Source organism: Schistocerca gregaria, chromosome 6, assembly GCF_023897955.1.
Source record: "Schistocerca gregaria isolate iqSchGreg1 chromosome 6, iqSchGreg1.2, whole genome shotgun sequence".
NCBI classification, from domain to species: Eukaryota; Metazoa; Arthropoda; class Insecta; order Orthoptera; family Acrididae; genus Schistocerca; species Schistocerca gregaria.
Window position 1 is genome coordinate 173470950 of NC_064925.1, and position 27919 is coordinate 173498868.

General features: G+C 37.6%; 1 protein-coding gene across 1 annotated transcript in view; it reads right to left on the reverse strand.

The window, feature by feature from the left end:
• LOC126278785 (uncharacterized) overlaps positions 1-27919 on the reverse strand; it is a 268939-nt gene that overhangs the window by 202356 nt on the left and 38664 nt on the right. Inside the window, exons 4-6 of the mRNA XM_049979062.1 lie at positions 11624-11899; positions 9980-10239; positions 6560-6797 (exon numbers count right to left, since the gene is read on the reverse strand). Coding sequence (XP_049835019.1) covers positions 6560-6797; positions 9980-10239; positions 11624-11899 — 774 coding nt within the window. The remainder of the gene's footprint in view (positions 1-6559; positions 6798-9979; positions 10240-11623; positions 11900-27919) is intronic.

The following is a 27919-nucleotide window of genomic DNA, read 5'->3' on the forward strand; positions in this document are numbered from 1 at the left end:
GAAATACTGGAACTTACTTAAGGCATTAAGAAGCAGCAACCCAGATTACACAAGATACATGTTATATATCTGGTGGAGGATGTCCATAATATGATGTGATATATTGTTTTTCTTGTGATAAGCTACACATCCCAAACTTTACCACACAAAAACATTTTCACCAGATTATGTTACAGAGTGTGTGTGTGTGTGTGTGTGTGTGTGTGTGTGTGTGTGTGTGTGTGTATTTCAGTATGTTACTTGTTCATGCTGCAATGACTGGACAGATTCGTATGAAATTTGAATGGAGATGCTTTACAACATAAATTAACAAATAGGCTACCTTATAAGTAGCTACCTACCAAAGGAATGGTGATGAAAAAGATGTGTTGCCCACAACAGATGAATACCTGTAATTTATTCATCTGGTATTTGAGAATTAGGGCAGTTAATGACTTGCAACAAATTTTACATATAATATCAAACCTTTACCATACTTGTTCTCACTGACAACTGCCACAAAATGTGAAAGGAAACAAGTTTATCACTTACTGCATTTTCGTTGTTTGTGCAGTAAAAGTATGTATGCAGCATGATGTTTTAATTTATTACTTCTTCGCTACTAACTGTATTCAGGAAATGTTTTGAAGAAAGCATTCAGATATACCACTCTCAGTACCAGGAAAATTATGTCATTACACATACATAGTTCAGGAGATTTGACATCATAAATACTGATATGCATGAAAACTGCATTCACAACACATTTTGCAGACACTAGTCACACATACTACTGTATATACCAACAAAATTATATCAGTGTACGACATAATTCAGGGGATATGATGTCATAACATGGAGCTGCATGAAAATGAAAATGCAGGGCAAAATATGCTGGAGATATAGGTGGAATGAGGGTACAAATACATGTGAAATCAGTATGCATACAACAGCTTGTGCTATCAAATATGTTGCAATACGCCACACATAAAAAATAGGATTCATCTGGGGCTCATAAATTGTGTTCTGCATAGGATAGCCCTTTGCTAGGGACAATTTGTATACCCAACAAAAGGGTTGTCTTAGTGTCATTATTCTACAGTACAGAGTCAAAGTATGAATATTCCATACATTCCTCTGCTTAGGCAAATGTTGGTTCATTTTGCATTTCATATGGTCTACAGTGGGTTATAAAGTGCTTATGGAGATACCACTGCTTCATGGATGGTTCCTTAGAAAACCCATCAAATAAGATTTTCTTTGATATTTTTTCGTACTGTACCAGAACAAAGGCATGGATTCCAAGATGGCTACACACAGCAAATGGCTGGAATATTTATGATATACTCCTAAGATCCAAATCTCAAATTACCTTGAAAATTTTCTTGTTACCTTTAGCCATTTCCAGGATACAGAGATTCAAATTATCCCACTTCTACATGTAAAATATGGATGTAAAGTCTAATACCAGATTGTAACAGTATATTCTCTAGGCATTTACCTGGTACAGCCACCTTTCTGTTTTCAAAAATCTTGATTATTTCATGGGCAGTTCCTTAGAAAACCCCAAAAAGCATTTCTTAGCATTTTTGTACCAGAACTGAGCCACAGATTCCAAGATGGCTATGCACAGCAAATGAGTGTAATCTTTACAGTATATATTGCTACAGGAGGCTGAGCGGTGACACCACTGTGTAACGTCTGGATAGCTATTAGGAACCTATGAAATGTCTTCAATACTAGTTAAACATATTAGAGTTCAGTTATTTATTCACAATGTTTTTCTGTACCAGCCTCAGCTGTTGCTCATTCAGGTGCATGTTGGGTTCTAGCTGACGTCCATTGAGTCAGCTCAGCAGATGCGTGCCCATGAGAAGATGCCAGAAACTCTGGCATGACATCACACTGCTGGCAAGTAAGCACTGCCATCACCCATGCCCACCTGAAGATGTAAAATCTGGTGTGAGGGACAAACGTAGTTTATAAAGTGACATGGCAAGGAGAAATATGCTATAAAAAGTCTCTGTTATCATCAGAAGAGTTCTGGCAACCCAATGTTGTAGTACAGAAGTACATCCAAAATTTGTATGCATATAAAACCCAGTCTGAGATGTAAACTTAATTGAGCATTATTTCAGTTTCAGAAAAGTAAACTATCAAAAGTTTACTGTACCATAAACTTCTTTTCACATGAGAAAAATGAAGGGAACCAACAGAAAAATGCTCCAATCAGAGCTCAGGAAAGGTCAATATTCTTCTGCTTAAAAGACTCTAAATGGAAATTGGGGTCCTACTGCCTCAGTCTTCCTTCCTCAGCACCTTTAAATGTGTTCCCAAAAATTTTTGGTGTGAGAACAAATTCACACTTCTTTATTGTGAGAAAGAATGAGACAGTGGCAGTGGGAAAGAGACAGGAAAGTAATAAATTCAGGGAGATAGTAGACAGTGGTTGCAGTGCAGAAAGAGTGAAGGAGCAAACAGTAATGTGAGAGAGAAGGGTGCAGTGGTGACAGGACATAGTTGACTGTGACAGAACAGTGCTAGGAAAAGAGTGAAGGAGATAGTGCCAGTGGAATAGGAATAAAGATACAGAGAAAGTGGAAGTGGATGAGAGCCAGTGATAATCAGAGGTGGAGTCTTTGACATTAACAAGGAAGAGAGAGATAGTGACATGAGACAACAGCAATGAGAAGGAATGAAAGAACTAGTAGCAGTAAGAGAGAGCAAGAGGTAGACATTGACAGTGAGAGGAGACTGCGGTGTCACTGAGCATCAAGAGCGGCACAAGAAGTATCGACCAATGCAGAGATACTGCACAGCAAAGCAGTAGCGTGAGGTACCAATGAGATGCTAGGAAAAAGCATTGCTGTCTATAGTTCTGAGGCACCACTTCCATTGCTCTGCCTGGAAATAGCACCGCCAGAGGCCAGGAGAGTAGTTCTGTTGGAGGTCAGATCCTGTCCACTTCCAGGAAGTTCCTGTCGGAGTAATGTTGTTGTGCTGCCTACATGCTGTGACACAGCCCATGTCGACTGTTGGGGAATGACAAGACTTCTGTCTACTGTGAACTGTGTCTTCTTGCCAATGTCATCAGAACTGTGTGAACAAGCATCTATGAACTTGGATTTTCTAGTGATTATAGGAAAGCCACAGTATGAGGTCTGTTCAAAAAATTCCTGAACTTTGTTCACAAAATTTTTCTATGCTCATCTTTTACTTACTGTGCATGGTCACCTTTGAAATACTCTCTTCCACAATTAGTAAACTGCTCACAATGCTGTTTCCACTTCTGGAAGCAGTCTTCATATGCCTTTTGGCGGAGCATGTGAAGCGCCATCTGTGAATTTTCTTTAGTTTGTCTATCATTGTACATCTTCATCCTTTCAACAGGTTTTTCAACTCTGGAAATAAAAAAAATCTCCAAGGGGCCAGCTCTTCAGAGTATGGAGAATGAGGCAGCACAGTGATTTCGTTTTTTGAGCAATAGTCATGCACCAACAGGGATGAATGTGCGAGTGCATTATCGTGATGCTAGAGCCATGAATTCTCTCACCACATTTCAGGCCATTTTCTTCCCCCTTTTTCTTGCAGGTGTCACAACACATCCCAATAGCACCATCAATTAACAGTTTGGCCCTGTGGCACAAATTCATTATAAAATACTTCACAGTCAAAGAAAACTATCGGCACGGCTTTGACATTTAACCTAACTCGATGATCTTTTTTTTTTATCTTGGAGAACCTTTCCAGACCCACTGTGAAGACTGAACCTTGGTCTCAACATCATAACTGTAGACCCATATCTCAGCACTAGTTATAATTCTCTTCAGGAACATATCATTCTCCTTTGTGCGATTCAAAAGCTCTTCATAGACTGCGAGATGAAGTTCTTTCTGGTCTTGACTCATGAGCTGCGAGACAAACTTGGCGGCAACATATGTATTCCAAGATGCTGCGTCACTATTTCATGACATAATCCAACTGATATGTCTGCAATCTTTCAGACAGTCAGACTTTGATTGGGATGCACAATTTTGTTGACGGTCCTGAAGTGAGCATCTTTGTTAGACATCGAAGGCCATCCTGAATGAGGGTCATATTTAACTTCCATCCAGCCATTTTTTAACCATGTGAACCATTTTTAACACCAAGTACAGCTTAAGCACTCATGGCTGTAGGGCTCCTGCATCATTTGGTGTTTCTCTGTAAAGGTTTTCTTGAGTTTCATGCAAAATTTAATGCAGATGTGCTGCTCCTCTAACTCCACCTTCTAAAATTCGTTCTACTCAGTACAGCACTAAACAATAAGTGACAGACATATAACAATTAAACTTCTGGCAATTACACATTAAACACAAGTGTGTGCAGGGATGCCAACCACATTTTGCTCCAACTCACCACTGAACCAAAATTACAAATGTTCCAGAATTTTTTGAGCAGATCTCATATGGCCATTCTGAACTTGTATCAGTTCACCACACAGTAACTAGATTAGTATATTCTGAACCACAAGTCCACATGTGCAGCTATGAAAGCTTCAGCCAAGCCTGGTGAGTATAGGTAAGTTTTGTTGCAACTAATAAAGTATTACTTATTCGGTGTTCTGATTAACTGTATTATTACTAGCCACTTCAGTGTCCAAGAAGTCAGACACAACAGAGACAGTATTCATATGACATAACAAAGGAGACTGTGGGAGACAAGAGACAGCTAGACCCACAAAGAGATAATGACAATGAGTTGGGCTGATTGAGTGAGTGAGAATGGGCAAGTGGGAGTGGAAGGGTATGAGAAACTTATCGCAATGGACTAGTGGGTGTGGGCCAGTTTCAGTTAGGGGAGGTTGTAAGAGTGAGAAGTGAGTTGCATGTTAAAAACAGCTCAAATATGTTTGCATGCCCTAATTTTGAGAAAATTTTTAAAAGTGCTGAGGAAGGTAGCATGAGGCAGCTGGTACACTATTTTGAGTCAGAGCCTTTTAAAGAGGAGCATATTTGCCTTTCCTGTGCACTGACAGGGGCAATTTTCTGCTGGTATGTTGATTACATGTGAAATAGATTTGACATGTGTGTATGTGGGCAAAGTCATGGGTAAAAAGCTCATCTTGAATCCCTGGAATTATTTCAAGCAAATTTGGTAGACGTATGTGTTATAACCTGGAAAGAAATATTGTGGGGGTAGAACAATGTGGGTAACAACCACAAGCCTCCAAATTGGGTGGAGGTGAAACAGGGAGAGACAAAAGGAAGGAGGAGATGGACAGACATGAGAAGGGGAAGGAGGAGATGGTCATAGATAGGTAGGCAGGAAAAGATGGGCAGAGACAGGGGGAAGAGGAGGTGGACAGGTAGAGGGGGAGGAGAAAATGGACAGAGAACAGGAAGAAGAGGAAATAGACAGGGAGAGGGGAGACTAGCAGATGGATGGAGAAAGGAAAAAGGAGAATATGGAAAAAAGCTGGGATGAAGCAGGTGACCAGTAAGTGGTAGGAGGAGATGGACAGATGAGGAGGCACAGAGAGGATGGTCAGAGAAAGGGGGAAGAATGAGCTGGGCTGATAGAAGACTGGAATAAATATAAAACCTAGGGAATGCCAGGTACTCAGCTATCTCTACACATACACAGAGAACAAGTCTCAGAGCATTGTTTAAAGAGATGAACTGCAACAGATTTCTGGTTCTGTATACACAGCATAACAATAGGATCTTTCCCACACTAAGCATGTTGCAAATAGTCATGAAATTACTTACTCCCCTTTCTGACATATTTTGTAATTCGCTACTTTATAACATAAAAATGATTTCTGTGAAATAAGAGAGTGAGTTGCTGGCAACCTGAGTTCTGTTGCCTTTTCCCACCATCTCAAAATTTGTAACCCCCTCTCCTTCCCCCTCCCCCCTCCCCATTCCCATGCCACATCCCCTACACAAGATGTCACACAGTTTGCTAGGCTGCAAGGGGTTCACATCACAAGACTTTCAAGAAATAACTTTTGTGATGGCACATACATGTGGATAGTGAGTTTCAGCATTAACATTTTTTTTGTAAATTACTGTTTAAGCATAGGTAAAATCACAGGATTCAGCTAATAAGCAACAATTCTTCTGTGTTCCATATGTGAATGGCACAAGAAGAAGCCCTAATAAGTTGTACAGTGTGAAGCGCCCTCTGCAACGCTCTTCGCAGCAATTTTCAGAGTACAGATCTAGATATAGATGCCTTAAATGTTGTCACCTGATCACCAGAAAAGGCCAGTCACTGTTGAGAAATAAAAGCTAATAATGCGTCTGCCAATGGTAAACAAATATGCAAGTATCAAAGATGCATTGAGTATTTACAATACACAAAAGGTTTTTTGAGTATAGTGACTTACTTGACACCTTGCCCACACCCCTTGCAACAGAGACAGATAGGTCTGACATGATATATATTCATATATTATTAATCTGTTATCTCAGGATTTGGTGCTTCCAACAGCCATCACAAAACCCAACAAATTAGATCCACTAATTCTAAGAAACATGATATTTAACTACATTTTTACTTCTCATACAAGAGAAAATAGACAGATAACACTTACCCTCAACTGTAAAAGGTAAGCTCCAGAGAATACCAGCTCCTGAGATGCTGATAAAATGTAATCCTAAGTCTACAGAAAGATCAGACATTTGTCCACTAGAAAGAGGTTCTTCTGAACCTTGTCGTCCCATTGCAAGGACATTTTCACTCTGCTGCACCCATAGTTGAAGCCAGGGCCAATCACTTCCAGCAATTTCAGACCTAAATGGTGTCCCCTTAGCCATCCACAGTTCCACCTCCTATTTTGTTAATGTTATAATTACTTTAGTTGATCACAATGTTTAGCACAGATAAATAATTTAGATGCACATAGTACATAAATGTTTTGCTTGCACCTAGAACATAGTCTGAAAAACCTGCACCAGTCAGGAGTAAATTGCTCTAATACTAACAATATTTTCTAATAAATAATCAGTATATATTCCTTTTTTTTTAAACTGTGAAAAAGCCATGTTTTCCAGTGATTTGGGTTCTAAAGGAGATCAGTGGGGTTCAGGAAGCAGTTTGACTTAAACCTTAATTATGTGACAGACAATGACATTGAGTACATTGCTAAGACTGCTTTTCACACAAGGATGGTGATTGTGTCTTTTTTCTTTTAGTGCTACAACAAGTCCTGGATGAAGCTCTGATGAGTCTTATAGGAGAAAGAGATGTTCACGCATAGGTGTGAGTGCTGTATCTTCGCCTCCCACAGTCACATCATATGCTGCTTAATTTGTATCTGAGTACTCCTGGCAAGAGGTTAATTACACAACTAACTTCCAGAAGCATCTAGGCTGAGCATATCACTATACGAACCTATCCCTGATGTCATTTGTTTTCAGTGATGTCATTACATGTTTTTCTGGTCATTTCGAGTTGATCTTCCACTAAAACATAAGGAGCCTCGTAAATAAAGGTGGTTAAGCTTATAATAACAATACACAAAAAATAAAAGAACAAGTGCAGTGTCCACAAATATGTTATGCTTATCAAAAATGACTTCGAAATCACTGAAATCGTATACATCTGGAAGTATAAAGACTAATGGGCTGAGCGAGGTGGCGCAGTGGTTAGACACTGGACTCGGATTCGGGAGGACGACGGTTCAATCCCGCGTCCGGCCATCCTGATTTAGGTTTTATCAAAAATGACTTCGAAATCACTGAAATCATATACATCTGTAAGGATAAAGACTAATGGACTGAGCGAGGTGGCGCAGTGGTTAGACACTGGACTCGGATTCGGGAGGACGACGGTTCAATCCCGCGTCCGGCCATCCAGATTTAGGTTTTCCGTGATTTCCCTAAATCACTCCAGGAAAATTCCAGGATGGTTCCTCTGAAAGAGCACGGCCGACTTCCTTCCCCATCCTTCCCTAATCTGATGAGACCAATGACCACGCTGTCTGGTCTTCTGCCCCAAAACAACCAACCAACCAACAGACTAATGCCTCACTACTACAAAATCAGTAGAATGGAAAGAGGGAATGGCTATGTAGATAAAAATTGGATTTAAATTCCAGGCACTACAGGTTAATGAACATTGTATATGAAAGACATTTGGAATCTGTCCTACATATTTCATTCAGGTTGGTGGTCCAGCCAACTACAAAAAATTAATAAAGATGTATAAATTTCACCAGCTGATATCGTCAATTTCTTTATTTCTTACAATAAAATTCCAAATGAAGACTGAAAGTTGTACTGCAACAGGCACTGACATCATGTTATTAAGCCCAACTACTTCCAGTGAATTAAATGTAAAAGTGCTAGCAAGTGATTTACCTGAACATGATGCTTAACTATTGACAATAAAATATTCCAACCAGTTATCCAGATCATAGAAGAACTTCCTCTATATCAGGATTGCAACCAATGATTCAGTTATAACGGTTTGAGAAAATTTGTGGTGAAAATGCTCAAAAGCGAATTATAAAACAGAAATTGACAGTGAAAAATACAACCATTTTTTTTAATTATTTCTTTAACACAGAGAGTTCTCTCTTTGCTTAAAAAAGGAAGAGCATAATTCAGGAAGCAGACTTAAAGAATGGACAATATGAGGGATTAAACTACGTTAGGCTAGAAGAGAGAGGTCTGTGAAATTTATGGGAAAGACTGATTTCACTAACTAAGCCTTCACTACCATATCGTTGTAAAATCCTCCAGTCTATTAAGAGTGAACAAAAGAAAAAGGGTGATTTGGTCACTGAAACTTGTCATTTTCAGCTAAAATAATAATAATTAATAATTTTATAAATTATACATTTACATCAAATGCTTTTCAATATGCTGAAAAGCAGTAAATACTACAATTACAGCAAAGTGATTTTCCTGAATAAGTCATATAATACCTTAGATTACTTTTCAACTTGCATAACAGTTTTGTTCATTTCTTCCACACAAGTATATTTTATTGTAATTTTAAAATTAAAGGAGACATTTTACTTATAATTCAGAAGAATGTAGTATAAAAGGGAGAGCTACTTTTTACTTACTGTTCAGAAGGATAATTTTGATTGGTTTTGTTTCTTATTATGTATGAAATAATAATACTTGTCAAAGGTAGAAATAAGGATTACTGCTAGGTTGTTTTTAAGATACATTTTTAACTCAAAGATTGGAAGAATTAAAAAAGAGATGGGCTGTGCATCTGCCATGACAATGCAGTTTTTCACAGCAGCATTCTTTGATTCTCCATTGTCTGCAGCAATGGCTAATTTCTTTGTGGAACATTTCATAGAATACACATTAAATTTAGCTCTTCTTTTGGCTATCTTGCTCCTTCCGTCACCTTCATGACACTTTTATGATCTGGCCAGATGGGGCTAAAGCTCTTCACCTGTTCACTGAAAATATCATAACATGGGATAGCAGGATGGCTGGTTCTCTGCTGAAGGTGGATGCAGGTGCAGCAGGAGAGGACAGGCTGTGAACGTTGAAGCTACTAGTGTCAATAGTGAGTGAGTGAATATGTTGTTTAGAATCACCCAGTGTGCCAACCTCCAGTGTGGTATGAAAGTAATAATTCTGAGCAAGCACATATGTCATGGTTACTGTGTCAAAATAGGCTTACATTTCCTGGCCCATATTGTGCCACCAGCCTGGTGTAGCTGCTCCACTGTGAATATATCAGACTGCATCATGCCCTGTGGTGCAGGATATGGAAGCCCTTGTTGTTACCTGAGCAGGTTGGGGATGGCTGGACCCTGCACAGTAATGCCAAGATGGAGGTAGTTCTTATAATCTGATCAATGGTAACAAACTTTACATAACAAGTAGTTGATGGATTTGTGATACTCACAGTCTTACTTTTCTTATAAAAATGCTCTCTAGTTGAAGAAATATTTTTGTCCCACTAAACAAGTATCACTTACATTAACAAAGTGATGAAATAGTATGTAACAGACATGAATTGGATATTGCTTGGTAACTACCTCTAATCCTTTAGTAAAGCCAGAACTGTCCTTAGATATGGTGAGTTCAACAGCACCAAATTTACTCAGCTCTTGAGCTGCTCCAGGAATTGAAAATGGCGAAAAGAGTACTTTGGCAGTGGCTCTTGACCAGGAGGCAGCATCCCACAGACGTATTCCAAATGTTAGATTGACAGTTTTCAATGGCAATGTCTTATTTGGCTGAGAAAGATCTGTGAACTGAGTGAACTCATTTGTCTCAGCTGTGAATTCCAACCAATCTGAAACAAAGAGTATTAAAAAATTGTTTGTAGAAACATTTAGTCTACAAACCCTCCAGTAAAATAATTAAACATGGATGAAGTTTCTATTAAAATATTTTTAAAAAATGAATCATTTGAAACATGTTTTACACTAAAACTTCAGTATGATTACAAAATAATTATGTTTAATGTAACTGGATAAATAAAAAAAATCTACTCACCAAGTGGCAGCAGGAGAACACACACATAAAAGTAGGTTATACTTACGCAAGCTTTTGGAGCCAGTGGCTCCTGCTGGCAGATAGATTGAAGGGGAAAGAAGAGGGGTGAAGGAAAAGAACTAGACATATTAAGGAAAAGGGGTAGATTTCAGGAAAGTCACCTAGAACCACGGGTCATGGAGACTTACTGGATGGGATGAGATGGGAAGACTTCACCATGCGATTAAAAATCATGTATCAGGCAAACAAAACTATAAATTCCAAGAACAGGTCATTGATCCCATTGAATTCGGGATGGATGGGGAAAGAACTCAGCCATGCCCTTTCAAAGGAACCATTCCATCATTTGCCTAGAGTGATTTAGGAAAATTACAGAAAACATAAATCATAATGGCTGAATGCAGGTTTAAACTGTCATCCTCCTGAATGTGAGTCAGTGTGCTAACCACTGTGCCCCCTCACTTAGTTACCTTGGATTTGCAACAAATATTACAGAGCGTATCCTAAAAAGAAATGAGATGAATTATGTGCTTGCATGGAAAAATCAGTATCCAACATTGTAAATAGTAACATAATTTGGCTGTATGTTCATGTGATGCTTCTTGATCAACAAAAGTTATTACATAATTTTAGGAATCATACTGAGCAAAAGAATGGTATGTATGTTCTTCACTGCAAACAAACACACTGCCATAATCACACATGAAGTAGATGGAACAATAATATTTTCAACAGAAACCAGGAGAAGTGCCCACAGAAAAATCTGTTTGAGCTCTCATGCAATCAAGCAATGCACCTGCTCACAAGGGTGCCAGAGCCAAAGTATCCATTGTGAGCTGTTGAATCAAGACAATTCTACACGCACCTTACAACTCACTTATAGCACTGAATAAGTTTTCTCTGTTCTCAGAAGTGGAAAGAACTCTCCATATTCAATTTCTGCAGCACCTGAACTGTCTGCCTCTGCCTTGGAAGTGTTCCTGATGAGATTTCACTGGGAGGTGTATTGTACTTTACCAAGCAGTTTAAGAAAATGCACCAGGAGCATAAAACTTAAAACATATAATTTGAGAACAGGTGCAACTATGTTTCTAGAAAGTCAGTAATTTGTATCACTTTCTCAAAACCTTAACAGTTATCTTTGAATTAAACAACCAACAAATATCAAGTATGATACTAACCAACATCTTTGCAGAATGGAATCTCGCAGGGTGCCCTTATTGCAGGACTTCCATCGCCAGGATCCAGCGGGCACCAGGGACCTCTTGGATTACCATCAGGATTACGACAGAAGCGACCAGCACTTGATCGTGAGCCCTCAGGAAACAGTCGATCAGCAAACCTTCCCTCAGGAAATAGCTCACGATCAGTCCATTTAGAGCACTTGCCACTGTCTCCAGAAAATGGTTTCTTAACATTTCCAGAATAGTCTATGCCAAGACCACTCATCTTACAATCTAGAAATTAAGTCAGTATAATCAAGAACAAAGAAGATATTTATTTTCATTTACACCTTTAATCTTACATATTGACACATATATAAGATATTATTTATAATGTTTAATAAATGAGAGAAAATAAATAACAGTAATTACATATATTAACAATATTATGAAAATAACAGATTGCTACTCACAGACACAGGGCAGACATTGACTCAAAGACACATCAAAAAGACTGTCAAATAGGTAAACATTCACATGCACATGACCACTGTCTCTGCCTGCCGAGGCCTTTTGGCTGAAAGATTACTTGTTTGACAGTCTTTTTGCTACATCTATCTATGACTCAACATCTCTGCTATATGGTGAGCAGTAATCTGTCCTGTTAATAATATTGTCATTATTCCATCCTGGATTTTCCATTGTTTAATTACATGAATTAATATTATGTAGAAGTGAATTGGGAAAAAATGGTCACTTTAGCCTTGATATGTGTCCACCTGCATGAGCCTCAATAACAATTGCAATTTGCTGTTACCTAAACTGTGTAAAGTTCAGATTGCAAGAGACATAGATGTCCACCCATTTCTTCCAGAAGTAGTAGTGTATGCTGGTCAGAGCAAACAGTTTGCATCCCTGCACATCCAGGCAGACCCAGGTATCCTCAATGTCACTTATACAAATTGGTTTCATATGTATAATTAACACTTACCATAATTAACATTAAGAGAGAATTCGATTTGCCCAAGCAGGTAAATGTCTACAGTCCCCTGCAATCCACTGACATCTCTTCAACCCCCGAAAATGAGGAAGTTTGTGGGAAGTGTGACGAAAAGAGACTTGCATGAAACTCTTTACCAAGGCCTGTGGGTTGTGATTCCTTTGGCCTATGGGTTGCGATTCCTCTTAGATGAACAACTAAAAGGAACTGCAATTCATGAATGGGTTGCAAAGTACCTATGATGATGTTTTGTAGCAAAGCTGTTTTTGGTAATGTCTGTGGTTCGAGTCTGTCATAATCATCTTTCAGGGGGAAATCAGATGTTAATTTGTAATACTCCATGCTATCTGCAACAATTAGTAAATCCGTAGACACCAGTGAACACTGTCATTTCCTTTATGAGATACCTTTTGGTGAGCCCTGAGTCAATCAGCACTATATGCCCTCAATGGATATTTTAAACACTAAGCTTCATTATTTTCCATATATCTCACATAAAGAAGAACCTTCATGTACATGTAATGAATGAAATATACATTGAGAAAATAAGCAGCTATTAGAAATGGCACTAACAATTAAATGTTGTTAAGCTCCTCTAAACTATTTCTGTTTACTCAAGCTATATTTAACATGATAAAATTTAATGGAAAGTCCCTACTTTGGGGACAAAAGAAGAACAAGAAGAAGAATGAAAGGAAGACCAAGCTGTTGCATCCTAAGTTATATTAAATAGTTTTTTTTATAATGTGACAGGAATCTTTAGTTTTCAGATTTGGAAAATAAAATGTTTTGTATAATGTCAACATGGTAAATTATTAACTTCCTTTTCCATTTACAGAGATTTTCGATTCCTTGCTTTATGACAGACAGGAGCTTGTTTAAGAACTTTCTACTGTATCACAAGACCCTACTCTGAACCTTAAACAGAATCACTACCTATACACACTGCCTGACAAAAAAGTGAAGCATTGACAAGACACTCTGCACGTCAATGTAGAATGTACGCATCATCAACAGGTATGTAAATGGATAGAGATGCAGTTCTCTGTGACAGATAGAATGGCCACAAGTGTGTGTCAGTGTTGTTCATGTTTAGTGTTGTTATCAGACCTGGTAGGGTGTATAAGAGGCTTGAGCAGCATCAGATGGTGATTGTTTACTAAGAACGACACATAGATGACACTTATTTGAGAGACAGTATTATCAGCACTTGAATGACTTCGAATGGGCTTCATTGTTGGTCTCCATTTTGCCACCTGGTCAAATTGTGCAATATCCAGATTTGTGGGGCATTCAGATGTGACAGTAGCCTAACATCAGACTGCACAGGAATCTAAGGATGGGCATACTTGTCATCAAGGTTTCAGTCAACCATGTCTAACCACAACAAAGGAGGATTGCTGTAATGAGCACAAAGCACATAATAACACCTTCACATCTGCACCTGTGATTCGAGAACAAGCAATGGCCTCCCTGAAATTTCCTGTGTCATCACACAAAATTGGTCAGAGACTAGTAACAGCCAGATAAGGGAATTATAATCTCATGCCTAAGTTTTCATTACCACCACAATACGAAAACCTGCATTTGGAGCGAGGTCATGACTAGGAAGCATGCACTGCTGATGAATAGCTTCACATTATGTCCAGCAAGTAATTGTGTTTCTGCACTGCCCCAGATGAACACCATCAATAAGTATGATGGTGACCTGAGGAGAGATCTCCTTCCAATATTGTCGAGAAGGATAGCAATATTACACCTGGTGGGGAGTTATCGGATCATGGCAAGTAGCAATTGAGGGACCTGTGACAGTACAACAGTACACTACAAACATCCTGTGTCCCCATGTGTTACCTCTCAAGTGACAGTATTGTGGTGCCATTTCTCAAGAGGTGAATGCTTGTCCACACATGGTAGATGCCTCTATAAACTATCTGATGTTGACCCTGATAGAACACATGGGGGACCAGATCAGATGTCTACCCTGCCACAGTATCAGTATCCAGGATATTCAGATTGCTTCAGAAGAGGATACAAAGGTTTTATGAGACCCTTCAAAGCGAATCAGTGCATGCATACAGGCCAAAGGAGGCATAAAATTATACTGAGAAAAGGGCTCATACTGCCAACTTCTTAGTAAATTTGGCTTGATTTTGTAATCATTGAAATAACATCACAAACCACCTCAACCTGTGAAGTTTCACTTTGCTTCCTCCTTCCTTTCTGGGCACTTCGCTCTTTCTTGTCAGGCAGTGTAAATACCTTTCTGTCTTAGCTTTTATCTGTGCAGACAATTCAGTAGAAAATTATTTTTATTAGAAGTGACCATTATCATTACAGAGTACATTTATTAGAAGGGAGCATTAGAATGTCAAACTAATTGAAGATGTCTCTGTCAGAGGCACCTCTATTAATTCAACCTGGTAAGGATCCCCGAATGATGAGCAGTACCAAAGAATCAGTTGAATAAGTGTTTAGTAAGCAATTTCTTAATTATATTTGCTTAGCAGTCTTCCAGCTGTATGTTTTATGTGGTCATTCCACTTTAGGTCAGTCCAGATGTTACTATTCCTCTGGTTTATTTGCCATTTTCTCTTATTTATTATCTTGTGGGGCTCCACTTTTTAGTGTCAATGACCTTGTTGCATTGGTAACAATGGTAGCGGTCAGATTACTGAAGTAAAGTGCTGTGAGGCTTGGCTAGCGATTGGATAACGACCATCCAGATCTGTGAAGTGCAATCGGCAAGTGGTGTAAACTCATCTCTTGTGAGGCCAATTGAGGAGCCACTTGAACTGAGATGTAGTGGCTCCAGTCAGGAAAACTGATAACAACTGGAAGACTGGTATGTTGACCAGATGGCTCTGTATATACGCATCCAATGACACCTATTGACAGAGATTGGCCAGTTAGCCAGTTGGTATCACTGGGACATCCGAGGCCTGATCAGACAGAGTTTGTTCCAGTGATAGTACTGGTTGATATGATATTTTTCTTTCCATTATTAATGTAAGACTCCAATGCAAGAGGGATTTCATTAATTCTACATGAGTAAAATTTTCGTTTCCCATGCAGAATTTATGGATAATCTTTTTTAACACTGTGGGGACTTCACTTGTAAAATCATGAATTACTTTATCTGCAGTTGTTCCTTTACTAATGCCAAATTAAGGTGCACTTACCAAGTTATACTGTGAAAAATGTGTTAGTATTTTACTGTTGCATTATAATGTGTACTAAATTCTCAAAAAAAATTGGAAATACTGAAAGAATTGAAATGGAATGCAATTAGAGTCAATTTAGACCATAACTGTAGTTATAAAATTGAGGATGACATCATGCACAATGCTGAGAAAGTTCCTCGCACTAATGTGAATGTCACTCTTGAGTGGTATGATAAGCACTGAATGAAGTGTTCTATGGGACACGTTAATGCAGATCTTGTGAAAATTATGAGGGAAGAGGGATGTTCACACATGGGTGTGACTGATGCAACGCCCCTCACTTGGCCGCATCATGTGCAGTATGGTTTGCATCTGAATGCTTCTGGTAAGAGGCTATTTGCACAGACAATTTCCAGACTCATCCAGTCCCACCATAGCAACTTCCATCCTAATCCAGTGATTTCCTATGTCTTCACTAGTCCTTCTGTAGACTAAATTTATTTGTAACGCAAAGATGTAAAATAAATGTTGTTGGAGTTGGAACAGCTACTAGTACAACAGAATAGAGGAGCTTTGACAATGCCACAGGTTTGACAGTATTTAGTGCCTTCCATCACATCATCAGAAGTCTCATAAATAAAAGGATAAACTTCTCATATTCATTCAAAAAAAGAAAGAACAAACACACTTGACTATATCAGAACATCACATGGAAGTCGATGAAAATTGACAGATGTCTTTGGATGGATACAAGCTAATATCATACTAATGTAGAAACAACAAAAAGAAAGGGGGAGTGGCCACACAAATGCAAAGAAATGGGTTGTGTCCCAGCCCCTTCAGATTAACAAATGTTGTGATGAACAACATTTTGAATAGTGTGCCACAATCATGGATGAGGAAAACACAGGCTTATAGTACTAAATCAAACAATGGAAAATCCAGGATGAAATAATGATAATATTATGAAAATGGTAGATTGCTACCCACCATATAGAGGAGATGTTGAGTTCCGATGAAATAATGATAAAATTATGAAAATGGTAGATTGCTACCCACCATATAGAGGAGATGTTGGGTTCCCAACAGCACAACAAAAAGTCTGCTGAATATATGATCTTTTGGCTGAAGGGCATTCTTCTAAAGTAGACAACACACACACACACACACACACACACACACACACACACACACACACATTCATGCAAGCACAGCTCACATATACATGACCACTATCTCTAGCCAAAGAGGCACAGGGATTGGTCATACATGTGTGAGCTGTGCTTGCATACCTATGACCACTGTCTGTGCCTCTTTGGCAAGAGATAGTGGTCATGTGTATGTGAGTTGTGCTTGCATGAATGTTTGTGTGTTGTCTACTTTAGAAGAAGGCCTTTTGTACAAAAGATCACATATTTAGCATGCTTTTGGTTGTGCCTGTCTGTGATTCAACATCTCCTCTATATGGTTAGTAGCAATCTATTCTTTTCACAATACTGTCAAGCTTAGAGTACTGACAGTTTACTTAGCAGTAGCAGTAAGTATCTCAAGTTTCATGAAACAACTGGAAACAGTTTTAATGAGGTTGCTGACTTAGCTGGAGAATCATTGTTTGTGGAGACTTTAATGTTTATTTTCTGTCAGGTGATACTGACTGAGGCAACCTTAAGTTCTTGATGTCAAGCTTTTGGTTATTTTCCTCAGTAAAATTCTCTATGAGGATTGAAATACATTGTGAAACAGCTAATAACAATTTGTTTTTGGACCCAGCAACTTAACAGCAGTTTATCTGTAAAACCAATAGTCACTGGTTTACATGGTCATGATAGACAAATATCAACAATAAACATTACAGACTAGTTAGTTACAAATCATAGAATAAAAGTATTATGTTGCAGGATGATAAACAATTACTCGATTTAGAGAGAAATTATTGCAAGAACACTGGGAAGACATTTATAAATTAGAAAGGTTTGAGGGATAGTTTAACTCTTTCTGTGTTTCTAAAGCAATCAGTTGTTTTTCCTATCAAACAAGTAAGTCCCAAATTGAACAGAAACAAGGATAACACGTGGGTAACTCTTGATAGGAAAGACTCTTGCACACTAAAGAGAGAGAGTTATACATAATTCAGGCAACAAGTTGTAATCAAGCTCTGGAACTCTATTACCACCAGTACTGCAAAATCCTCCAGTCTGTTATTAAAAAACAAAAATTAATGTAACATGATCAAATGAAAAACACTAAAAGAATAAGGTGAAAATTATTTAGAACATTATAAACAACAAACAAACTAACAAAACTTACCCAAATTAAACGGAGACCCTAAAGTAACCTCTGACAGCAATGGCAACACTTTTAAATCATAGCCCACCAAATTCAATGATTTCTTCCTTACAGTGGCTTCAAACATTGCATGCATTATAAAAAACCAAAGAAAAATGCGTTAGATTTACTTGAATAGACAGTGCACCCACCACCAACTGACATTAGTTTAAAAAATACATTCCCTAAGGGGATCAAGAATTTTCATCAGATCATTAAAAAATATTAAATTCTGTAGCTAGGAGGGTGCTTCTAGCAGAATATTAAAATTTTGCGCTGATATAATAGTGTTACCCCCAAGGTGTCTTTGTGATAGATCAATGATATGGGGCATTTTTCCTGACAGACTTAAATAAACTGTAGCAACATCCATCTACAAAACTGGAGATAAGTAAATCACCTCTAGTTACCTATATCATTCCTTCCACTATTTTCAAAAGCTTTTGAGAAAGTGCCCTACGATAGCATACCGACTCATTTAAATGAGCAAAACTCATTAACAGCTTCTCAGTTTGGCTTTCCTAAAGGACTCTCTAAACAGAAAGCAATATAATGTCCTCAAAAATGAAGAGCTAGAATAGATAAATAAGATAAATATCCTGTTGGTAAATTCTGTGACATTATCAAAGCCACTGCAAAGGCTACACAATTCTACTTGGCAAACTAAAATGTTATGACATAACTGACATGCCTCTTATGTGGAAGGAGTATTACTTTCCTAAGAGAAAGCAAACTATGTTTCAGGTATAAAACAAACTTCAGAATGGGAGAAGATAACATGGGGCTAGCCACTCTTATTTCTTACCTACATAAATGAGCTTACAATGGTCTTAAAGGGTGTTCCAGAAAGTCTGAGGTTTGCTGATGAACCAGCATAATAATCAAGGGCTCAAACTCACTGTTAGAAGATACAGCTTGGATGATAACTAAAGAGTCTTACAAGTGGTTCACAACTAACAGTTTAAGTCTTACTCTCATGAAGACCCATGTTATCAAACAATGGAAAATCCAGGATATAATAACAACACTATTGAAGTGATAGCTGCCACAAAGAGAATGCATGAAAAAGAATGCTTGAACAAAAAAGAATGCTTGAATGAAAAAGAATGCTTGAAATATTTTCAGCTTTTGGAAAGCTCTTCTTCAGAAGAAAAAAAACTCTCACACTTTCGCACGTGCTTATCTTTTACATAGAGACTCATATCTACACCTTTATTTACACCTACATACATACTCCACAAACCACTGTATGGCACATGGCACAGGGGACCTTGTACCATTACTACTCTTTTCCTTTCCTGTTCCAATCATAAACAGAGAGAGGGAAAATCCACCATGAGAGCCCTAATTTCTCTTATCTTTGTAGTCCTTACATGAAAAATATGTTGGTAACAGTAGAATCATTCTGCAGTCAATTTCAAATGGTGGTTCTCTAAATTTTCCCAATAGTATTTTGTGAATAGAACATCCTCTCTCCAGGGATTCCCACTTAACTTCCTGAAGCATCTCCGTAATACTTGTGTATTGATCAAACCTACCAGTAACATATTTGGCAGCATGCCTCTGAATTGCTTTGATATCTTCCTTTAATCTGATCTGGTGAGGATACCAAACACTACAGCCTTACTCAAGAACGCGTTGCAATAGTATTCTGTATCTGGTCTCCTTTACAGATGTCCTACACTTTCCTACTATTTCCCCAATAAACTAAAGTCAACCATTTGCCTTATCTACTATCATCCTTATGTGCTTGCTCCACTTCGTACCAGTTTGCCAAGATGGTCACCTGACTTTACTATAGCAAGCAACATGCTACTAATGCTGTATTTGAACATCACAGTACTGTTTCTTTTCCTACTGATCTCCATTAACTTACATTTTTCTACATTTAGAGCATGCTGCCATTCATCACATCAACTAGAAAAAATTTTGTTTAAATCCTCCTACAATCACTCATTGATGACGCCTTCCATGTATGCAGCAGCATCAGCAAACAGATGCAGATTACGGCTTCCCTGCCTGTCAGATCATTTACACACGTAGAGAATAAGAGAGGGCCGGAGGGGTATCTGTTGAGAGGACAGACAAATGTGTGGTTCCTGAAGAGGGGCAGCAGCCTGTTCAGTAGTTGCACAGGCAACAGTCTGGATGTTTGATCTGGCCTTGCAACACTAACCAAAATGGCCTTGCTGTGCTGTTACTGTAAACGGCTGAAAGCAAGGGGAAATTACAGCCGTAATTTTTCCCAAGGGAATGCAGCTTTACTGTATGGTTAAATGATGATGGCGTCCTCTTTGGTAAAATATTCCGGAGGTAAAATAGTCCCCCCTTCAGATATCCAGGTGGGGACTACTCAAGAGGATGTCGTTATCAGGAGAAAGCAAAATGGCATTCTACAGATCGGAGTGTGCAATGTCAGATCCCTTAATCGGGTAGGTAGGTTAGAAAATTTAAAAAGGGAAATGGATAGGTTAAAGTTAGATATAGTGGGAATTAGTGAAGTTTGGTGGCACGAGGAACAAGACTTTTGGTCAGGTGAATACAGAGTTATAAATACAAAATCAAATACGGGTAATGCAGGAGTAGGTTTAATGATGAATAAAAAAAATAGGAGTGTGGGTAAGCTACTACAAACAGCATAGTGAACACATTATTGTGGGCAAGATAGACGTGAAGCCCATGCCTACTACAGTAGTACAAGTTTATATGCCAACTAGCTCTGCAGATGATGAAGAAATTGAGGAAATGTATGATGAGAAAAAATAAATTATTCAAGTAGTGAAGGGAGACGAAAACTTAATAGTCATGGGTGACTGGAACTCGAGAGTAGGAAAAGGGAGAGAAGGAAACATAGTAGGTGAATATGGATTCAGGATAAGAAATGAAAGAGGAAGCCGCCTGGTAGAATTTTGCACAGAGCATAACTTAATCATAGCTAACAATTGGTTCAAGAATCATAAAAGAGCATTTTATACATGGAAGAAGCCTGGAGATACTGACAGGTTTCAGATAGATTATATAACGGTAAGACAGAGATTTAGGAACCAGGTTTTAAATTGTAAGACATTTCCAGGGGCACATGTGGACCACAATCTATTGGTTATTAAGTGTAGATTAAAACTGAAGAAACTGCAAAAAGATGGGAATTTAAGGAGATGGGACCTGGATAAACAGAAAATACCAGAGGTTGTACTGAGTTTCAGGGAGAGCATAAGGGAACAATTGACAGGAATGGGGGAAAGAAATACAGTAGAAGAAGAATGGGTAGCTCTGAGGGATGAAGTAGTGAAGGCAGCGGAGGATCAAGTAGGTAACAAGACGAGGGCTATAGAAATCCTTGGGTAACAGAAGAAATATTGAATTTAATTGATAAATGTAAGGATGTAAGGGCTTACCTCACTAGGGGCAAGATAGATACTGCCTACAGGAAAATTAAAGAGACCTTTGCAAAAAGAGATCCACTTGCATGAATGCCAAGAGCTCAGATGGAAACCCAGTTCTAAGCAAAGAAGGGAAAGTATAAAGGTGGAAGGAGTATATAGAATGTCTATACAAGGGTGATGTACTTGAGGACAATATTATGGAAATGGAAGAGGATGCAGATGAAGATGAAATGGGAGATACAATACTGTGTGAAGAATTTGACAGAGCACTGAAAGACCTGAGTCAAAACAAGGCCCCGGGAGTAGACAACATCCCATTAGAACTACTGACAGCCTTGGAAGAGCCAGTCCTGACAAAACTCTACCATCTGGTGAGCAAGATGTATGAGACAGGTGAAATACCCTCAGACTTCAAGAAGAATATAATAATTCCAATCCCAAAGAAAGCAAGTGTTCACAGATGTGAAAATTACCAAACTATCAGTTTACTGAGTCACAGCTGCAAAATAGTAACATGAATTCTTTACAGACGAATGGAAAAACTGGTAGAAGTCAACCTCACGGAAGAACAGTTTGATCTCCATAGAAATGTTGGAACATGTGAGGCAACACTGACCTTACAACTTATCTTAGAAGAAAGATTAAGTAAAGAAAAACCTACGTTTCTATCATTTGTAGACTTAGAGAAAGCTTTTGACAATGTTGGTTGGAATACTCTCTTTCAAATTCTAAAGGTGGCAGGAGAAAAATACAGAGAGCAAAAGGCTATTTACAATTTGTACAGAAACCAGGTGGCAGTTATAAGAGTCGAGGGGCATGAAAGAGAAGCAGTGGTTGGGAAGGGAGTGAGACAGGGTTGTAGCCTCTCCCCGGAGCAAGCAGTAAAGGAAACAAAAGAAAAATTTGGAGTAGGTATTAAAATCCATGGAGAAGTAATAAAAACTTTGATGTTCACCGATGACATTGTTATTCTATTAGAGACAGCAAAGGACTTGGAAGAGCAGTTGAACGGAATGGACAGTGTCTTAAAAGGAGCATATAAGATGAACATCAACAAAAGCAAAACGAGGATAATGGAATGTAGTCACATTAAGTCAGGTGTTGCTGAGGGAATTAGATTAGGAAATGAGACACTTAAAGAAGTAAAGGAGTTTTGCTATTTGGGGAGCAAAATAACTGATGATGGCCGAAGTAGAGAGGATATAAAATGTAGACTGGCAACTGCAAGAAACCGTTTCTGAAGAAGAGAAATATGTTAACATCGGGTATAGATTCAAGTGTCAGGAAGTCGTTTCTGAAAGTATTTGTATGGAGTGTAGCCATGTATGGAAGTGAAACATGGATGATAAATAGTTTGGACAAGAAGAGAATAGAAGCTCTCCAAACGTGGTGCTACAGAAGAATGTTGAAAATTAGATGGGTAGATCACATAACTAATGAGGAGCTATTGATTAGAACTGGGGAGAAGAGGAGTTTGTGGCACAAGTTGACCAGAAGAAGGGGCCAGTTGGTAGGACATGTTCTGAGGTATCAGGGGATCACAAATTTAGCATTGGAGGGCAGTGTGGATGGTAAAAATCATAGTGGGAGACCAAGAGATGAATACACTAAGCAGGTTCAGAAGGATGTAGGTTGCAGTAAGTACAGGGAGATGAAGAAGCTTGCACAGGATAGAGTAGCATGGAGAGCTGCATCAAACCAGTCTCAGGACTGAAGACCACAACAACAATATATCACACTTGCCTGGGGCACACCCAATCATATCCTAGTCTCTGATGAACACTCATCATCAAGGACAACATGCTGGACTGTATTACTTAAGAAGCCTTTGAGTCACTCACATATCTAAAAACCTAATCCTATGCTCAGACCTTCATTAACAGTCTGTTGTCACATACTGTGTCACATGCTTTGTGGAAATCTAGGAATGTGGAATCTACCTGTTGCCCTTCATCCAAAGTTTGCAGAATATCTTGTGACAAAAGGGCAAGCTGAGTTTCACACAAACAACTCCTTCGAAATCCATGCTTATTTGTGAACAGATACTTTTCTGTCTCCAAGAAATTTATTATACCTGAACTGAGAAAATGTTAAAGAATTCTGTTTGTTGTAAAGGGACACTCTCCTGTAGCATTACTTTTCCTCAACAGAAGTAGCCGATACCAAAAACAATTAGGATTTTTTAAACAGGTGAATATTGTCTTAACTATCTTTCAACAAGAATTGCAAATGCTTTGTACATGTTTTATTATATTTAAGGCTAAAATGTATAAAAGAAATTTCTTTATTTTTGTTGTTACAATCAATAAATACTAGCTTTGAATTTACAGTTAAAATTACTTTTCTTAAATAAACATTTATTATTAAATATTTTGAATACTTAAAATTTCTATTATTAATTATGCAATTTAGTGCAATTTATTAAATTTATTTCTGGATTCATTTATCAAATAATGGTATAAATTGGTGGAAAGTCATTTGGCAACAAATTTGTAAACTGTTTGGAATATTCTTAGTCCCATAGAATGGATTAGTAGTGATCATACCTCTGATGTGATCGGGCATGTTTTTAATTTTGGCAATAACAATGTAATTTTCAGTTTTGTTGTAGTGGAAATTGTAAACACAGTGTGATACAGAAAAATGAGAGGGAATAAAATAAACATAAAAGCATAAATTACTGCTTGGGCAATTCTTCAGAAGTTATTACATCAATTGGAATCACGAGAACCTATAATGACAAAAATGTCAGCTTCAAGAATCAGCCCCTAGACATGAAGAACTGGAGCCAACTATGAGAAAAGAAAATAAGTAAAAAGTTTATTGTAAATCTCACTCCTCTTGAAGCTTATTAAAAAAGTTAACTGTAAAGATAGAGACAATCAACAAATAATGTGAGGGAGAGGTACATTACAAGTGATGGTGTCATCTGGGATTAGTTGACTAGTAATAAAGTTTTTCTGTTGCAGAAAAAGGGAGAGTAATTTGTGTCATTTGCAGTTTATGTATGAACAGATTTCCAATAATTCAAAGAAAGAAGATCGTGACCTGCCCAACAAAGTCGTATTAACAGTGACAATATACTACCAACAATGACAGACCGGATCAAATGAAAGAGGACTTTACAACATCAACCAGGGACATGAAAAAGGAAAGATAAGTACAAACTATTTATGAAATTTGTTTGTTTGTTGACTTGTGTACTTGTTAACAAAATGAATAGAGACGATGGTAGTAATGATGTTGAAGTGAAAGCTGTAGGACCTAGCCAGAACATGTTTGAATTGAGTGAAATCCTAGTCAGCAAAGAAAGAGTAAAAACTGATATTTTGCAGTTATTTTTGGCAAAACAAGAGGAAATGAAGACAGATAACAAAAGCAAATTTAGTGCAGTTTATGACCAGTTAACCGAAAAATTTACTTCACTCTATGGATAATTAAATGACTTGAAAACTAAAAATAAAAGTAAAATGGATAGGGTACAATACCAAATAGACCAACTTAGCAATCAGGTTTCAGGAGCTAAAAAAAAGTGTTTTCAGAGAGTTTAAAAAGTGTGAATGAAAAAGTTGACGTCTTAGAAAATAAATTTATTTGGAAAATGAGTTCACTGTCAAATCAGCAAGACAGTCGAAGAATGCAAATGATATCAGAGTTGAACAGAAGGCCATAGTAGAAAAACGGAACAAAACATTGGTAGTTTAGACCAAAACATTTTAAATTTAAAAAACTATATGCAAACTAATGTAACTGTTTTAGATTAAAAAAAATTCAGCACTTAAGGAAAATTGCATTCACAAAAATCTGTATTCAAACAATGGTATTGTGTGGTCCAACACTACAATCAAAAGTTTTCCAATAGACAATTTACATCCAGTGGATTTTCTGCACCTACAGATGATAGTTTTGTGCCAGGCAAGAGTGATAATCAAAAAATTAAATTTGTTAAAAGACATCTTGAAGGAGAAGCTCTATCATGGGTAAATTTAAATTTAAGTCAGTGGGAAACATATCAAAGTTTTGAGAAAAGTTTTTTAAATAAATTTTGATCAGAAGCTATACAGAGGCAAATTAAAAGTGGTCCTAATTATAGGAATAGGGACAGTACCCTGAAAGAGAAATTAACACTACTTGACAAATCATTTGATGAAATGACTTTGATTGATACACTTAAAAGGAGATTACCAGAAAGGTTGCAGCAGGTTTAGTACATGAACCTGATGATTGTCTTGAACAATTTTTATGATATGTTGACAGGCTGGATAGGCCAGTAGAAAGAAGTACGTACCATAACAATCATAATGAAAGAAATCACAACTGGAATAACTACAGAAACAGAGATAATGGTAACTTCTATCAGGATCAAAATGTTAATAGAGACATACATTTTGAACATCAGCAAAATAGGAATAATGGGGATAACAATGGGCAAATTAATATGAGAAACAATTATAGAAGTAACTAGTTGCGAAATGGCAGTCCGTCTCAATGAAGGTACACAGTTTTGGGGTGAGGAAACACAATAAGAATAGGACCCCCAATTTACACTTGCAATTAGACAATAATAATAGTGTTAATGATATGGTACGGGTATCTGAAGCTGAACAGAAGGAATATCAGACTTCTCATTCATATTTGTTCAATTATGATGATGTAGGTACTAATCAGAAACCAAAATGTGAGAGTAGTGAGAATTTTGATGTGGTATGTACTAGTGATTCTTCTCTTGGACAGAAAACAGTGCTATTGAAGTATGTAAATGAGATGATGACTATTTGGTCTGAACTAGGTAGTATTTTTGATGTAGATGTGAATGAGAGCTTTGAAATAACTGAGGTTGGTAAGTCTGAGTTGCAGATGGATGTAGGTGAGGTAAGTGACTTTAATGAAGATGAGACTTGTGCTATTAATGATGTTGTTGATGAAGTAATTTTGGAAGAATATGATGATGATGATGATGATGATGATGATGATGATGACAATGATAATGATGATGATGATGATGATGATGAGAATCAGGTATTTGTGAAGTTTAAGAATAATGAAATTTCAGAGTTATTTGTGAATGATGTTGATAATACAGATAAGGTAAGTGATGTATGTGATATTGTAAGTGAGAGTGATGGAATACCGATCCAGTCAAAACAGTTTTTGATGTCATGCAGAGTAATGATCGGAACAGTAAAGGTGAGTAAGCCTAGAGAGTAAGACTAGAGAATAAAGGTGAAAACTTTTTGAAGTATGTTTGGGACCAGATTTATGATGCCATAGATAAATGTGCATTCTGGAATAAGTTAGATGTGGTAAGTCATAATTTGTATCCATATTGGTGGAATGAAGTGAAAGAAGGTCTAAGCAGGAAGTCAAATTTTGAGAGCAATGTGTTTTGTGTTCCTTCTGCAACAAGTGATGTTAGCCATGTTATGGAATCAATTCATTGTCTTCAATCTTTTCTGACACCATGAATAACCAAAGTAATGTTATGACACCAGTAAAGTTGATGAAACCCTGTAAAGACAATGTGGATAAAGCATTTGATGAAACTGAAAGTTATCTTTTACATTAAGTGTCTAACAGAGATTGTGATTCAGATTTTGGATTTCCTTTCATTAAGATTAAGATTGATCAGTAGGAAGATAACAATTTGATTGATGTAGGTAGCTTGATTTGTGGTATATCTGAACAATTTAGAGATAAGATCCAGTATAGTAAGAATTTTGTTAAAATGTCCAAAGTACATGTAAAAATACGAGGAGCTACTAGTAAGCAAAGCAAATTGGTAACATATCAAGTACTGTTAACTTTTACTACAGAAGACAAGACCTTTGAACATGAATGCATAATGACCCCTAGTCTGGAAGACTATATAATTGTTTTTTGTTTGTCATGAATATAGTATGTAAGATAATGTGATTTCTAAAGTTCTGTCTTATCTATTGACTGAGTTTAAATCTGTGATACACAATATAATTATGTTTTGTAACAAATTTATGCTTTAGAATTTGATATACATGAGACTACATGAGTAGATCATGTTATAATTTTGAGGTGGGGCAATGCCATTAGAGTGGTAATCTGTGTGTATCGCCTTATTATTCCTTTTTTTTTTTCATTGTATTTGGCTCTGTTTATTAAAGTTTCATATGTGAAGACTTTTTAATCTCATCTGACATAAATCCTTTATACGTTCTGGAATATAAATAGGGAGAGCATATGCCATGTGATGTGAAGAAGGTATTGAACAGCATATTCAGTACAGAAAACAATGTTTCTGGATATGGTGTGAATGCTAGACAGGAAGTTACCTATGTGCTGGAGCATGTGATGAGAACTCTAGGGTGGAAACTGAAAGACGTGGGTGGATCCACTGCCCACACTGCTGTATGGCTGTACCCTGCTGGACAAGTCGACTTAGAAGGCATCATAGGTGATGGGTACTCAA